General features: G+C 44.0%; 1 protein-coding gene across 4 annotated transcripts in view; it reads right to left on the bottom strand.

Moving 5' to 3' along the window:
• Positions 1 to 16,992, bottom strand: part of LOC310857310 (unconventional myosin-IXAb-like) — a 136,857-nt gene that overhangs the window by 5,664 nt on the left and 114,201 nt on the right. For 2 of the 4 annotated variants that reach the window (XM_083762923.1, XM_083762924.1), the window contains exons 30-45: positions 16,824 to 16,927; positions 15,806 to 15,891; positions 13,634 to 13,863; positions 12,748 to 12,864; positions 11,333 to 11,521; positions 10,182 to 10,229; positions 9,586 to 9,697; positions 8,892 to 8,953; positions 7,006 to 7,198; positions 6,240 to 6,368; positions 5,557 to 5,662; positions 5,285 to 5,416; positions 4,977 to 5,100; positions 2,415 to 2,629; positions 1,262 to 1,404; positions 579 to 639 (exon numbers count right to left, since the gene is read on the bottom strand). In XM_083762923.1, coding sequence (XP_083619049.1) covers positions 614 to 639; positions 1,262 to 1,404; positions 2,415 to 2,629; positions 4,977 to 5,100; positions 5,285 to 5,416; positions 5,557 to 5,662; positions 6,240 to 6,368; positions 7,006 to 7,198; positions 8,892 to 8,953; positions 9,586 to 9,697; positions 10,182 to 10,229; positions 11,333 to 11,521; positions 12,748 to 12,864; positions 13,634 to 13,863; positions 15,806 to 15,891; positions 16,824 to 16,927 — 2,016 coding nt within the window. In that variant the 3' untranslated portion in view covers positions 579 to 613. The remainder of the gene's footprint in view (positions 1 to 578; positions 640 to 1,261; positions 1,405 to 2,414; positions 2,630 to 4,976; positions 5,101 to 5,284; positions 5,417 to 5,556; positions 5,663 to 6,239; positions 6,369 to 7,005; positions 7,199 to 8,891; positions 8,954 to 9,585; positions 9,698 to 10,181; positions 10,230 to 11,332; positions 11,522 to 12,747; positions 12,865 to 13,633; positions 13,864 to 15,805; positions 15,892 to 16,823; positions 16,928 to 16,992) is intronic. The other 2 variants (XR_014569129.1, XM_083762922.1) reach the window with 1 other exon arrangement.

Genomic DNA, 16,992 nt, shown 5'->3' with positions numbered 1-16,992 from the left:
GCTAGTGTCTTAACGTGCTGTGGTATTATAGTTAATAATAAAGCTGCTAACAGTACTTTGTATGGGGACGGTTACAGTGTCCTAACATGCTGTGGTATTATAGTTAGTAATAAAGCTGCTAACATGTACTTTGTATGGGGTCGGTTACAGTGTCCTAACATGCTGTGGTATTTCTGGGCAGCTCAATTAAGAACACTAACGTTCTACTTCACAGAAGAGAACTCTCCGGCATGGACAGATATAGAGTCAAGCTCCTTGTTATCATTTCATTCTAATATTTATTGAGATACTCATACAAACCTAAAAAGAAATACACATAATCCTATAGTTAAAACTATGATTGGTGTCAGGCACAAGGTCAATAAGTATCTTGGTGAACTCTCCCACCTCTCCTGTTTAAGCCCAGTTTGGGGTAATAACCAATGTGTGCCAGGAAGGGCTGATGGGCATTTTAAATTTGGACTGATAAGTGGGTGGGTTACTTGAGGGATGTTTTTGGAAGTCACAATGGGAATATGCTTTAGTTTGAGGATCTTGTCATTAAATATGATATCCCTCGTAAACATTTTCTTAAATACCTGAAACTGAGGAGTTTTATTGGAGCTAATCAGGATCATTCCATGCTGGGCCCTCCCCTATCTGTGTTGGAGAAAGTTTAGGTTAAAACCCCCTTTGGAAATTCTGGTCTTAACAAAGACCGATTTATCAGTTAGAATTAGGCTTTAGTAAAGAACAGTTGGTGCAACTGTTTCTGAGGAAGAAGTTCAACGATGATCCTTCAGGGGGAGACAAAGACCACACAGGTAAAACCACAATGAAGGAAGCATGAATAAAAGTCAAGACCCTTACACATGCATTCTAACACAATAAGACATGAATAAAAGACACTTACACATGCATTCTAACACAATAACACATGAATAAAATACACTTACACATGCATTCTAACATATGGCAAACATGGAAGCATGAACACACACACACTGACCCATTAATAAAAGACACTTACACATGCAATCTAACATATGATATGACAAACACTGTGCGCGCACACACAGTCGCACACGCACACACAGTCGCACACGCACACGCACACGCGCACACACACACACACAGTGAATACAAGACACTTACACATGCATTCTAACACATGACAAACAACACACACACACACACACACACACACACACACACACACACACACACACACACACACACACACACACACAAACTCTAACACTTGACAAACACACACACTGACCAGCTAGGTCAGGAGTGGCTCCATCCCTTTCCATGGCGAGGTTTTCAGAGCTGTCAGCGGTGCCAAAGGATGCTTCAGACTCTGGCGTCTCGTCGTCTGAAGTCCGAGGCTCCAAGACCAGCATCTCATAGGTCAACTCCTCCCTGTATACACCATGGGACCAGACAGCCACATTTAACCATTAACCATGTGTAGCCAACATTGGCTATGTTAATATTTAGGCAAGTTCTATATCGTTTTAACCAAGGATTATGAAATTATGACCGATATCCGATCTCCGATTATTTGCAGGGTCATATCTGCCGATAACGATTCTGACCGATTCCGATACATGGATAATGCTGCCTTCAAACATTAGAAATACACAACACAAAATACACAACACAACGACAGAGACATGATTATTGCCTCATCAATATCTCTGAAAATAACAAGTGTGGAGACAAATGTAAACAAACACAACAAACAATTGTGGGAGGACTTCACGGCCGAAATGGTGACAGCCAACCAGATTATTCTGGAACCAGGCTATAACCAACCAGGGCCCGGTATTCAAATATGGGGCAGGAGAGAGGGACGAGACTAATATCCACACAGTGATATTAGTGTCGCTATGTGAGGCTGCATTAAAGCTATGTAACTTTTTTAAATAAATATAAAAATTTGTCCAATCTGTATGGTACTGTTACTATATAACGTATACAAATAGGGGTGGTTGTATTTTGTCTCCCTGCTCTATTGTGATGTTTAGATTGTGTCAAAGGGTAAAGCTTTGGCTTCAGCCTACACCTTTTTGGTGCTAAACCTGCACGATCATGTAACACAACTGTCTTTTAACATGAAAATGTAAGTACCGAAATAAACTATTCATTAAAGGTCATGTTCTCGGACAGTAGACACAGGATCTGACACCAATCTTTACCTGATGGTCGATATTAAATGTATCCCCTGAGCAAGCAGGAAGACTATTAGCGTAATGGTAAAAAATCACCACTTGCAGAGGAAAATAGGTTAAAAACCAGCATAATAGAGAAAGGTTATATAGTGCAGCTTTAAATACTCAGTCATGTCATTGTCTAAAAAATAGACAAATGTATTCAGCATTATGAAAAAACATTGAGTAACATCTTTTGATAAAGGCATAACATCATACTTCTCTTTTTGCAGACTCTCTATCTGTTCAGTGAGGACTCTCTCTTCCTGCTGCATCACCAGCTGCTGCTGATCACTAAGCCCCACCTCCGCCACGCCCTCTTCTCCTCCGACTCCAACCCCTGCACCTTCTGTGTCAGCCACTGGGAGGAGCGCCTTGGGGCTCAGAGGAGGGGAGGGTGTGTGGCTGCCACTCTGACGAACACGTCCCGTACTCTGTGGATAGACACACACACACACATACCACGTATGCGCATGAACACACGCACAGAAAACACACACACACACACACACACACACACACACACACACACACACACACACACACACACACACACACACACACACACACACACACACACACACACACACACACACACACACACACACACACACACACACACACACACACACAGGGTGGTCAGACATCACATAATATACATCCACAAAGAGAGAGAGAGAGAAAGGTGTGTGTGGGGGTGAGCTAGTTAGTTAAAACTAACACTGACAGTAAACACTACAGGATGTTCTACAATGATGGAGTTTGTCAGAGAGATACATGGTTTCCAAAAGTACGGCTGTGGGACACAAACGCTTTGATGACTACAGACGGCTAGGACACTGAGCGGCTATCAACACGCACGCACGCACGCATCACACACCACACACACACACACACACACACACACACACACACACACACACACACACACACACACACACACACACACACACACACACACACACACACACACACACACACACACACACACACACACACACACACACACACCTAACATCCACACAGTTACAGTATGTTACCTTTAGCTTTGCTGTGTTAGGCTGCGTGTTAATAAAGTTGTAAGACACACAAACAGAGCATAAGCGATTATACTAACTGACATAGACTCAAACAACATACACGCAAAGTCTTCCATTCTGACAGTGAGGACGAGGCTCTGCCGCAATATAAAAAAAAGGTTTTGCCACTTTTCATAAAAGTGTTGTTATTTCCCTGTGCTATTCACAATAGTCACAACATAAATGTTATTATTGTTTTAATACCTCCAAACTGTCTACACTTAGCAGTGTTAGCATTCCTCAAGGCAGCCGACGGTGCCATTCATTGGCCACAAACTACTTTACTGGAAAATGATACAATACTGAAAGGTTTCAATGACTAATATTATCAATGGTCTCAATATTTTACCAGTACTTGAGTTCCATATGAGTTATTCTGTGTTTCCCTGTGATTACATTGAACAGTAGGACAAAACTCATTCAATACAATTACACTTTGATATCTACATTTTAAGTGAAAACCGCTACAGACAGACAGCTAGAAGAGCATCGGTCTACAGACTGACAGGGACTGTGACGGGAACAACTGTGACAGACATCAAGTGTGGGCAGTGCCGGCGACGTGCTAACGGACAGCTCTATGGACGAATGGGCTGACAGACACACAGGACAGGCAATGGTGATAGTGGTGGTGGTAGTGGGCGGGGCAACACAGAGCAGTGGGAGGGGCATACATACCGGGGTGGCAGTGCGGGTTTTGCTCATAGTCATAAACCTAACAGCAATTAGTACTGGTTTCTGGAAGGAGGGGTGGGATAGAAGAGGGTTAGGGGGGCATGGGATAGAACAGTGGTTCTCAAACGCTTTCAGGTCAAGGAACCCCCAAATTGTATTTTGGCCACGGACGGACATGGATTACGTTGGTAAATGTTTTGAAAATAGCAGATCTACAAGCTCATGTTATGAACTTGCAGTCCGCAACTCTGCATGCCCTACTTTGAGAACCACTGGAATAGAAAACCTTCATATATCTTGAACACAGGAGGGCTGTGGATAAAACACATGGCTAGAGTGAGTAGAGTTCACCTTAAAAATGACTTATTTACTATCAATTACACACCCCATGTAACCTTGAATTCATGGAGATTCTTTAGTTTTTGTTGCATTCCTGAGCCAATAATGTGTTCATCGGTCAGTAGGAGACGCCCCCGGTCATCAAACTATTGGCTTAGTAATTAGACAAAAACAAAAATATCTCCATGAATTCAAGGCCTGTGTAATTGATAGAAAATAAGTTGTTTTTTGGGTGAACTACTCCTTTATGCTAGCTAGGGATCTGTTCCAGCTCTGTTGGACTACCTCGATTCTGACTCGTGTGTGGATGTTGCTATTTAATGAAAAACAGAGTCATTTGACTGACTTTTGACAGAATCTTTCCAGAATCTATTATATCTCTGCGATCTACAGTGAACTCTGTATGAGAAGGAGATGAGGATGTTTCCATCATGACCCGTGGTCGGCCATGACAGCCCCCTAGAGGGTGGATGTGACATGACATTTCAACGTCTGGCATACAGAGTGAAACAGGAAGTATACACTGGAATGGGTTGGCCATTGGTATAAATACATACATATTATGTACACACATTCAGGAAATGGAAGAAAACACTTTCAAACTGTCCCTGAGAAGCGGACTGCTTTGTTGTGCTACTGTGCTATATACAAATATCTCTGCTCATATCCTGCGGTCTGTTGGTCTTACCAGAGACTTTCTGATATGAGTCAGTCGAATCTTGGCTTTGCTCTCGGCGAACTCCAGGCTGCTGATGTCTCGGAGGCGAGCTCTGTATTTACTCATCTGCTCATTGACAATCAGCTCCACACACCTGCAGAGGACAGAGAACAGATTGACAGATAGAATGGAACTGAGGGGAACATAATGGAATATAATATAATAGAAAAACACAAAGCAGAGTAGGACCAGACAGACTACAACAGTTAATAGAATATAGAACACAACAAAAACAGACGAGTAGAACAGAAGAACCAAATAGAACAGTGGAGTCGTACGCGGTGGTTTTGCTGATGTCCTGGACACTCTGAAGGGGGTCTGTGGTGTCCGGGCAACGCAGGATGCAGGGAGCGAAGACGATGGCCAGAGCGTTGGCCGACATCCTGTTGGTGTCCTCCTGAAGACAGATCCTACAAAACCACAACACACCAGAGGATGGTGGTTACTGTAGTTCTTCTGACTCTTATTATTGATCATCACAGATTCAGATGCATGAGTATACTGTAGTACATCCATGTACAAGCAGTAGTAGCAGTGGTGCAGTACTGACCTGACCAGGTGGAAGATGAGGCGTTCCAGTGTGTAGAGGTGAGTTCTACTCAGCTGGTCAATCACAGAATACACACCTCTAAGCACCTCCCTCCTGTCTGGCTGACCTGCACACGCACACGCGCACGCACACACACAAGACAGGGTTAGAACATAAAGGCTAATTCTGACCGCAGCCATTTTACTGTGCAACATTCTAGTGCTGCCCAGTCGTACGTCCTGTTGTGAACTTGTTGGTCTGCTATTTCCGTACGCGGCCGTACGATGAAGTACATGTGTTTGTACCACAAACACATGTTGTATGGAACAAAATGCCAAGAAAGGTTGACGAAGTTAGACGTCCTTGTTTCTTTTTGCCATTTAAAAAATATGTTTTAGCTGACCTGGAAGAAGGCATATGTACAGTACTTACTTGGCGTAATATTTGGTTTTAATGAATTGAAACCTTCTTACCTACCGTCTTTTATTATATGTATGTGTACCTTGTTGTCCATCATGTCTGTAAAATCATTTTCAATTGAAAAAGAGATCAGATTTCCCTGAAATAAAGGTCAATCAATCAAATGACGCTAATCGTTGGTCTGACCTAGGCTTAAGAGCACACATAATTTTGAACCTTCTCCAGAGTGGAGACCTATCACTATAGCAGCTAGAGAGACAGGTCTGAGCAGTGCATCATCTTACCCATGGCCCTGAGGAACTCCTTGTACAGTTCAAAGGTCATAAGAGGGTTGGGAAGGTCGCGGAGCCACTGTTTGAGCACGCTGGCGATGACATGAATGTTGTAGTCATCCAGGCTCACACAGTTCACATCTGGAAACAGAGAGAGGGGTGTTACACTGAGCTCCATCTGCTCAAAACATATCTGCATGGAGTTGATTGATTGATTGAAGTATTTATTAACAGTTTGCAGAATTACAGTACATTTGAAGCACAACTCCATACAAAAACATTAAAGCTAAATACAATGTATCAGAACATACAATGTATGTTTTATGCTTTATTTGTTTGTTTCTACATTGTTGCAAATATCTTTGCTGTATTTGATTAGTAGGAGTTTTGCTCCCTCAGCCACCGCAGCATTAAACAAACTGCTGCGTCGATAGGATGGTTCTACACTCTACAGGTACACTGTGGGGACCTCATGTTTTTTTTGTATTGTCTTGGTGTTATGTGCTCTGTGTTGTTTTTGATGTGGGTGTTTGAACAGACTGTGAAGACGAATTAAATTGAATTGTTCTTATCAACAGAGAGAAATCACATCTGAAAAATAATAAATAAATAATGAATAATTTGTAAAAAAAAAAAAGAAAAAAAAGAAAGAAAGAACGAAAGAAAGAACGAAAGAAAAAAAGAAAGAAAGAAAGAAAGACAGACATTTAATGAAATATGTCATTATCCTCCCCTCATTATTATTTGTAATTGGACCGGACCACCAGTCAATCCCCACCTGTGTCCAGACCCTGCCGGAGTTCTTTGCTCTTATTGGTCGAGCCAGACTTCCTGTAGATGCCCTCCGAGTACAGGCCGTGCATCTCTATGTAGTTGATGAGTTTCTCCACTAGGTGGGGCACCGTCCGCTCCTCGCTGGTCAGACGGGACAGCTCCACTCCAAACTGCCTGGAGGACAGCTCAGGATCGTACTGGAACACAAGGCAGCAGGACAGGACTGCATCACATTTATCCTCCATTTACACTGAGAGCAGCGTTGCCAGGTCTGCTTATTATAAGCCACTTTTCTGCTTGTTTTTCTGTAAACTTGCTTGTAAATATTTGTAGTTGCGGCAAATCACTGAATATAGCTTGAATTTTATCAGACTTCCTATGTAACTTTAAACTCCATTTTAACCATAGATTCCACGAAAACACCCGCCCTTATATCTGGTGACTCATACTGCCCTCCTAATACGTGAGGGGATCGTTTTATTACTTTGTTCATATATTTTCTTTATTCTTTTTCCCCAAAATAATCATTAAAAATAAATTGAAAAGTAAATGAAAAAAATACTCATGTATTAGAAGGGCAATATGAGTCAACAGAACGAAGAACGGGTGTTTTCGATGAATCCAACATGGTTAAAACGAGTTTGAAGATACAATGGGTTTGTATAGGAACATACTGAATTAAGCAACTTAAAAACTGTCCGGGGTGTTCACAAAAGCCTGAGTTTCTGAAAAACGTATCAGTGGTGTTCAAAATATTTTCATGTCAAGGACCCCCAAATTCTCTCCGTGTGCTGCATAGGCGGCGGGTGCGTTTTACCTTTGGGTAGGCTATAGAATTGCGTTGGGGGGGGATTCTCGCGGCCGAGCGGAGCGAGGCCGCCGCCGCGGATTTATTTATTTATTTATTTCCCAGATGGTCTAAAAATGAGTTATTTAGCATACTTTTACCAATGAATTAGCCTATACACAGACAACGACTTTTGGACGTCTTTTTCTCAAGTCTCGAGTCAGTCAGTCAGTGACAGTGTAGATTACCCGGCGGTGTTGGCGTGTTGCTGCCCCTCCGGGAGTCGCGGCTCATGGCTCTCCACAGACGGCACAGAGACAGCAGTCACTCCACTGAACGTGCCAGTGTTGCTGCAGTGGTGTGAACTGTGAACCGTGCGGGCACTGGCGCTGCTGAGTTCTGACACCTTCTATAATGCTGCGCACATATATTATATATATAAAAAAAATACCCAGCATAATTTTTGGGAAGGCTAAGCCTTCCCTAGCCTTATGCACCCGCCGCCTATGGTGTGCTGCTACCTTTCCGTGGTGGGGAGGCTTGCGAGCCTCCGTGACTCAGAAGGCTATACCGGAGGGGGTTCATAGTACCCTCAGCAGGTTCAATCAATGCCGGGCAGGTTTCTAGAGTAGAGGCCGGACGAAAAGCAGCACCTGGCCCTCTAGGTTGGGGGTTGGGCGTGGTGGGGCTAACAACCTCACCCCGTAAATCAATCCCTTGTTACAGAAACTACGACAACTGCTTTATTGCTAAAGTAGCCTTAAGACGGACCCCTAACTGGAAAGAGGAAACAAGGGAGGCCAAAAATAACCTGGCGGAGAACTGTGACCTCAAAATTGAAAATGGCAAATCTGACATGGGGCACAACATGCTGCACAGGATAGGACCAGATGGAAGCAGATAGTCACAGCCTTATGTTCCACCACTGGGACCGAAGAGGATTAAGTAAATAAGTACCCCCAAATTATACGTATTTGGTCGTGGAACCCCATCTAAAGAAATGTGGTTCCAGGGACCCCCAGAAGCAAAGATTTGAATTAAAAATGTATTTACATTCAAAGACTTGCACCAATTTTCAAGATTTTTCAAAAATAGCCACCTACCTTCTTGCTACATTTGGTGGTCATCTTGGAACAGCACTTCCTGTGGCAGGCGTAGCGACACACTACACAAGAAGAAGACAAAACCAACATCCACATTAACCTCTACAGTATGTCCCTGCAACCCCAAGATATAGAACAAAGTACAAGAGCAGCAACTACAATCGCCCCAAAATACTGAAGGTAGTTCTCTGAACGCTGCAGCTTTCCTCTCTGTGGCGAGAGATGAAGATGACGCACTACACAGCATCGTTATTCATTTAGTCAACCACGCGGTTGCCGTGAGAGCTTCATCCACGCACAGAGAGGAGGATGCATGGCCCAGGGTGGGGACCATAACCAGATCTAGAACATCGTGATCAGATTCTATGACAGGGCTGAGAGATTGTAATCCGATTACTACAGTTTAACACTTAAGAGACTCGTGAGTGTGTGCGTGCGTGTGTACGCGCACGCACATGCGTGCTTGTGAGAGTGTGGTATGAGAATGACAACGCGAGAAAAACAATAAGATATAAAGATATGTGTCCGAGAGAGAGAGAAAGAGAGTTACGTGGAGAGAGATCCTATATAAATTGGCATTATACTCATGTGACAAGAAACACTCTCCAGATAAGGGTGAACGAGTGCAAGTGTGTGCGTGTGGCTTTGAGCGATGCGTGCATGCATGCGTGATGTTGCGCGTGCGTCCCCTTACATTTGCACACACAGGCCCGGTCCATCATCCAGATGAGAGAGGAACAGTATTCACAGTATGTAGGGATGCTGTACTGGGTGGACTTGAAGATGTGCCCGTCGTGTTCATCAACCTACAGAGGAACACGGGTGAGTAGATGGACACACAGATACAATGTATATATATTCACACATTATTTGAACAAAAACAACCTGTTTTAGAGATTACTTTACAACAAGTTACAACAACAAGTCAAAAGACAGGCAGGGGATTTGAGCAGTTGCATATGAACTCATTTAGGAGCCTACAGGATATCCTCCCAGGCTTTTATTTGAAACGTAGTGATGGCAAACATTAACAAATTATTTCCTCCATATGCCTCGGATTAGAATACAACATGTTTCGTCAGCGTGACGAACTTAGTGATGGCGTCATAATTAGCACTTTGGTGAGAGAGAATGCAATAAAAGGAGAGAGAGAAAAGGACCACAATGGAAACAAGTCCCCAGTTCTATTTTGTGTTATCCTTTTAGGCTAAATATCCGACCTTGTGCTGTTTACATTTCGGACTAATAAAGTATTCACATCGATCAACCAATCAATCAATCAAAACTTACTATGTCTGTTTCCTTCTTCCTCCCCTTCTTACGTTCAGGTTTAGGCACCTGAAAGGTCATAAAAACAGAAAATTACATTATTTTAAACAGGATTCCTGCATTTCACAGTTCATAAATACAGGAAACGAGGATTTGTCTCTTTATTTATTTGCACATTTGAAATTGCACATTTGAAATATCAAATGCAATGAGCAAATAAGTGACTTAAAACTCATTGTATCTGATTTATTTAATATTTTAATATTTTTTAAATATTATTATAGTGAAGTACTGCGAAATGCCAGAAGGCTTATAACTTATTTTTTAAATATATTTTTTTATCCCACGATTTTGTAACCCATTTTTCACCCCTGTGTCAATCATCTAATCATGTGATCCTGGGCTCTACACGCCCTCCGCCAACCTGGGGAGAACTCATGCTTCCTTCATGCTTGAGTGTCCAAGTTGCTCCTTTACACCTGACAGGGGGGAGTTTCCCTGGTTGGACGTAGCGCGTGGAAGGAACACGTTATTCCAACCAGTTCCTATCCCCTCCATCAGGCGCCCCGGCTGGCCAGGGGGAGGCAGTTTAGAGACCAGGATTACTGCATGTTTTTGTGAGGGTACCTACCCTAGGGGATACGGGGAGAACATGCAAACTCCACACAGAAAGGCCCTTTCGCCAACCCCGCCTTCGGGTATGGGCACTGATGACGCGGAGGAGGAAACACGCCGCCAGCACCCACAGCGCCCCGAGCGGGAATCGAACCCAGGACCTTCTAGCTGTGAGGCGTATAACTTGATAAGTTATACATTGCGTAGACTGTCACCACAGCAGACATGCACATCAGCAGCCAGAGATTATAGTATAGTGCAGGTGCACCACTTCGGTTCAGATGGTACTGTACTTCTTCAAAGGTTTGTTCTAAGAGGTAATGCGTTGAGACCTTGATTTAATAAGGGTTTATAACCTTTATACTCATGACAGCCTTTTTTCATTGCTCTATATCTATCACATTGTGCTCTATATATTTAGGGTAACTATATTAAGTTTTGCCAGTGCTTACCTGTATGTTTATACTATATTACAGTGAAACATTTTTTTATTTATATAAAATATTTCTGATATCTTTGCTATTTGTCGTATGACAAAATATATAGGGCTAACTCACCCTGCCCAGGGTTCCCTCCGTGGGCTTGTACTCAGTCATGAACTCATCCAGAAACACCTTGAACGTGTTGACCCAGACTCTGACGGGAGACTCACTCCAGTCTCTCTCCTCCACACGCATACTCTTCTCCAGGATGTGTTCAAACAGCGCATACAGGTCCTTATAACGAATACTCCTACCATCATCCATCTGGGGCAGGAGAGGAGAGGAGAGGAGAGGAGAGGAGAGGAGAGGAGAGGAGAGGAGAGGAGAGGAGAGGAGAGGAGAGGAGAGGAGAGGAGAGGAGAGGAGAGGAGAGGAGAGGAGAGGAGAGGAGAGGAGAGGAGAGGAGAGGAGAGGAGAGGAGAGGAGAGGAGAGGAGAGGAGAGGAGAGGAGAGGAGAGGAGAGGAACATTTACAGTAAGTCATTGTTCTGCTGCAAGGAACAAAACTTGTTTAAATAGTAGTTCACCCAAAAAATTACAAATTTTCTATCAATTGCACAGCCCATGAAGCCTTGAATTCATGGAGTTTTTGTCGCATTCCTGAGTGAATAATTTGATGTCTGATAATTATCAGTCAATGGGAGACTAAGCGGGAGAGACTTATATTGAGTCTCTCTTCTTTTTTGGGGGGGAAAACACAAGTAAAAATCAAGTAACGTCTACCTACTAGTACCTACTAGAAAATGCTCCCATAAACATTTATAAATACACCAGCATGTGACGTTTTGAGATGATGTTGTGTTAGTGTATTCTCAGATGGTTACTGGAGCATTTATTTATTTAATTATTGGAGACTTTCTTTCTTTCTTTTTCTAGCTACAAGAAACCCAGCCCCTCCCAAGCACTTTAAAACAAACTATTCATGAATGTCTCTAGAGGAAAGCGTTGGTTGCGTGTGCATGTGTGTGTGCACTAGGGATGGAGCTCGAAAAACCAAGATAACAAGAATATTGAGTACCCGTTATCAATAAGCTTTGGGCTTATCAAGCCTGTAATTGAGCATAGCGGCCCATGACGTCATGTTTAAACAATCAAGACAGATCACAGATGTGATCAAGAAATAAATCTAATCACCCATGCTGGCACAAACATGTTGTTCTAAAAGTGTATTCATGGCTGCCAACTAGCGCTGCTCGGGGAAACAAAATTACGCTTTTAAAGTGACGGTACACACATTCATCGGCCCTTCTTTCATTGTCGTCTCCTGTCTTTCCAAAAATAATAGAACATGCTCGATCGTGGGCTCGATAAGAATCTGGCTCGATTATCAATCAAAATGAACGGGCTCCATCCCATGTGTGCACATTATGTGTGTGTGTGTGTGTGTGTGTGTGTGTGTGTGGGTGTGTGTGAGCGCGTGCGTGCGTGTGTGTGTGTGTGTGTGTGTGTGTGTGTGTGCGTGCGTGCGTGTGTGTGTGTGTGTGTACATACAGCCAGAGCAGTGGAGTAAGAATTGAAGATGTTGATCCTGAATTCTCTCAAAGCTTTCTTAAAGACAACATCCACCATGGTGTCCTTCTTACTGTCCTCACACTCCAGGTCCCCGATCTGGACAAACACAACGCAGCTGTGATTTAGTGACAGCTTAATTGGACAGAGACAGTGGGCAGACATATGAAACAGGAGACAGACACAGGTCAACATTTTGGACATCATACCACTTGATTTAGTGGACACATGTCTAACACAGTGGTGTAAAGTACTTGTACAATATTGAGGTATTTTTTACTTTACTGGAGTATTTCCAATTTCCAGTACTTTTACTTCTACTCCACTACATCTCAGAGGCAAATATTGTACTCCACAACAATTATTTGCAAACTTTAGTTACAGGTTACTTTGTAGATTTAGATTATTATTACAAAACATACATTAACCACTTCAGCCATATATACATTTTGACCATTTGAAAATAGCAGATCTACAAGCTCACAATGTGTCACGATGTGACTCATTGTGAGCTTGTAGATCTGAAAAACTTGATGGGCGTCGTAATGCCTGATTTATATTTAGCTGCGTGCCGAAATTAGCCGATCTACAAGCTCACAACGCGTCACAAAACGATTTTTAGATAACATAACTGAACTCAATACAACCCCCCACCCCCCCTTCTCCCTCCCTCCCATCCCTTCCCAACCCTCCCTCCCCCCATCATCCTATTCACAAAATAATCAACCCACAACACCTCCACTACATCACCGGGTCAATAGGTCTAGTAGTTTATAGGTTATCGTTTTTATTTTGTTTCCGTCAGTGAAAGAAAGGTAGTCAATTAACAATTTTCATCATAGGGGTGTGTGTGTGTGTGTGGTCTAACCTTCTTCAACAAGAAGTCGTTCATGCAGCGATAGTCATGTGCTGACGTCAGGATCTCCAGGCTGTCGTTGTGCCAGTGAGCGTTCTCCAACGACCCGGTGCTGATCTTCACACTCCTCCGTCTCCTCCGCGGAGGAGACGCTGGCTGCCTGTTCTCCTTCCATTCCCTGGGAGCCCCGGTACCCTGAGGAGCTGCACACGGCTCTGGACTGTGAGGTGGAGACGTACCGTCTGGAAGGAGTAGAGAGGACGACAGAGAACTGGTATTATATACGTCTGGAATGAGTAGAGAGGAGGACAGAGAACTGGTATTATATACGTCTGGAATGAATAGAGAGGAGGACAGAGAACTGTGAGGAGGAGAGGTGCTGTCTGGAAGGAGAAGAGAGGAGGACAGAGAACTGTAGGGGGAGAGGTGCTGTCTGGAAGAAGTAGAGAGGAAGACAGAGAACTGTAGGGGAGAGGTAGTGTCTGGAAGGAGTAGAGAGGAGGACAGAGAACTGTAGGGGGAGAGGTGCTGTCTGGAAGGAGTAGAGAGGAGGACAGAGAACTGTAGAGGAGAGGTAGTGTCTGGAAGGAGTAGAGAGGAGGACAGAGAACTGTAGGGGGAGAGGTAGTGTCTGGAAGGAGTAGAGAGGAGGACAGAGAACTGTAGGGGGAGAGGTAGTGTCTGGAAGGAGTAGAGAGGAAGACAGAGAACTGTAGGGGGAGAGGTGCTGTCTGGAAGGAGTAGAGAGGAAGACAGAGAACTGTAGGGGGAGAGGTGCTGTCTGGAAGGAGTAGAGAGGAGGACAGAGAACTGTAGGGGGAGAGGTAGTGTCTGGAAGGAGAAGAGAGGAGGACAGAGAACTGTAGGGGGAGAGGTAGTGTCTGGAAGGAGAAGAGAGGAGGACAGAGAACTGTAGGGGGAGAGGTAGTGTCTGGAAGGAGAAGAGAGGAGGACAGAGAACAGTAGGGGGAGAGGTAGTGTCTGGAAGGAGAAGAGAGGAGGACAGAGAACTGTAGGGGGAGAGGTAGTGTCTGGAAGGAATAGAGAGGAGGACAGAGAACTGCTGTTATATACGTCTGGAAGGAGTAGAGAGGAGGACAGAGAAGTGTAGGGGGAGAGGTATTGTGTGGAAGGAGTAGAGAGGAGGACAGAGAAGTGTAGGGGGAGAGGTATTGTGTGGAAGGAGTAGAGAGGAGGACAGAGAAGTGTAGGGGGAGAGGTATTGTGTGGAAGGAGTAGAGAGGAGGACAGAGAAGTGTAGGGGGAGAGGTATTGTGTGGAAGGAGTAGAGAGGAGGACAGAGAACTGTAGGGGAGAGGTAGTGTCTGGAAGGAATAGAGAGGAGGACAGAGAACTGTAGGGGGAGAGGTAGTGTCTGGAAGGAGTAGAGAGGAGGACAGAGAACTGTAGGGGGAGAGGTGCTGTCTGGAAGGAGTAGAGAGGAGGACAGAGAACTGTAGGGGGAGAGGTAGTGTCTGGAAGGAGTAGAGAGGAGGACAGAGAACTGTAGGGGAGAGGTAGTGTCTGGAAGGAGAAGAGAGGAGGACAGAGAACAGTAGGGGGAGAGGTAGTGTCTGGAAGGAGAAGAGAGGAGGACAGAGAACTGTAGGGGAGAGGTAGTGTCTGGAAGGAGAAGAGAGGAGGACAGAGAACTGTAGGGGGAGAGGTAGTGTCTGGAAGGAGAAGAGAGGAGGACAGAGAACTGTGAGGAGGAGAGGTAGCGTCTGGAAGGAGAAGAGAGGAGGACAGAGAACTGTAGGGGGAGAGGTGCTGTCTGGAAGGAGAAGAGAGGAGGACAGAGAACTGTGAGGAGGAGAGGTAGCGTCTGGAAGGAGTAGAGAGGAGGACAGAGAACTGTAGGGGGAGAGGTAGTGTCTGGAAGGAGAAGAGAGGAGGACAGAGAACTGCTGTTATATACAGTACGTCTGGAAGGAGTAGAGAGGAGGACAGAGAAGTGTGAGGAGAGGTAGCATCTTTCTGGAAGGAGCAGTTCTTGTTTTATCTCGATGGATAGCTAACCCATTTAGGTACATACTGTACATTGTTCCTATGTACAGTATTTAGTAAAATCATATATATTTTTTCTTTCTTTTTTTTCTTCTTTTTTGAATAAATTTTTCAGAAAACATCTGCCTCAGGTATAAATGGGTTAAAGAGGGGCAAGGCCCTGTTATGTGATCTTACCATGTGTGCTGGCCTGCTTTTCTCTGGACACCTTCTTGTCTGCGTGTTTGCTCTTGCTCCAGAAACGCATCTTCCCTTTCACCCTGCTGCTGAAACACATGCACACGCATCACATCTCTCCCAGAACATCCTCGTTCTGACAACGCACACAGCTGCCAGACAGAGCTGATGGCAGGATGTGTTGCATACACTCATGCTTCTTGGGGTCTGTGCAGTCTTGAGTGTGCAGACCTGCCTCCCTGACCATCTCTACGAACATCAGGTCGTTTCACAGTTATCGTGGTCAGAGTCCTGGCGCGCAACTATAACGGGGCTAATATTAAAAGTGACAGAAGTATGTCCAGCGTCATATTATCCACATGTAAAACGATCAGGTATGATTTTATATGTTGTGATGTGTTTCTGATGACTACATAAAATACTATCACATTACATGGTTATATAACTACTATATAAGCAAAACTTCTATTTGTTTGTGACTAACTCTCGGTTTGTGCTTGAAAGTGTGCTTTCTACTGACTGACAGAGTGGCTTAAACTATCTGCATCAGCTTCAAAAAACTCATTGTGAACCACAAAAGTAGTATCTGCACCAATTTACAATTTAGACATATAGCAGACGTTCTTATCTAAAGATAGTGTTTATTGAATTCAAGTCAATAAAAGTAAATAATCACATAAAAAGAACTGTAGGGCCTCAAAGGGACTATAGGACAAAAATACGCCTAGAAAAGGAAGCTATAACTTGGCATTCATCTAAACAACATGCTAAAATGCTCCATCATCTCCATGTCAAACAGTTTACAGTGTCACATTATGCTGTCAGACTCATCATGCAAAACAAAACATTTTGACATAGATAAGTGTTCTGAACCATGGTTCATAAGGACTCGTATGTGTAAAAACAAGCAAAGAAACTATCTTTTAGGTCCAGACTCAAGCAATCGGGCCAAAGCAGGAAAACCTCCTATTTGTGTGGTCGTAAAAAGCGAGGCTGGAGGAGGAGGGCGGCGGCCTACCTTCCATCCTGGGTGGTGGAGCTCTTTCTGAGAGCCTCCACCTTGCCGAGGTCCCCCGAAGACATGGTCTTATGGAGCTTCTTCTGCTCTTTGTGAGACGACGACTGGACAGAGCAGAGAGATGGTGGTGAACAAATGGACTGCATTTATATAAAGCGCTTTTCTGAAA

This window comes from Protomyctophum parallelum (assembly GCF_964188405.1).
Source record: "Protomyctophum parallelum genome assembly, chromosome: 4".
Lineage (NCBI taxonomy): Eukaryota > Metazoa > Chordata > Actinopteri > Myctophiformes > Myctophidae > Protomyctophum > Protomyctophum parallelum.
This window is presented reverse-complemented; position numbering and strand designations above follow the sequence as displayed.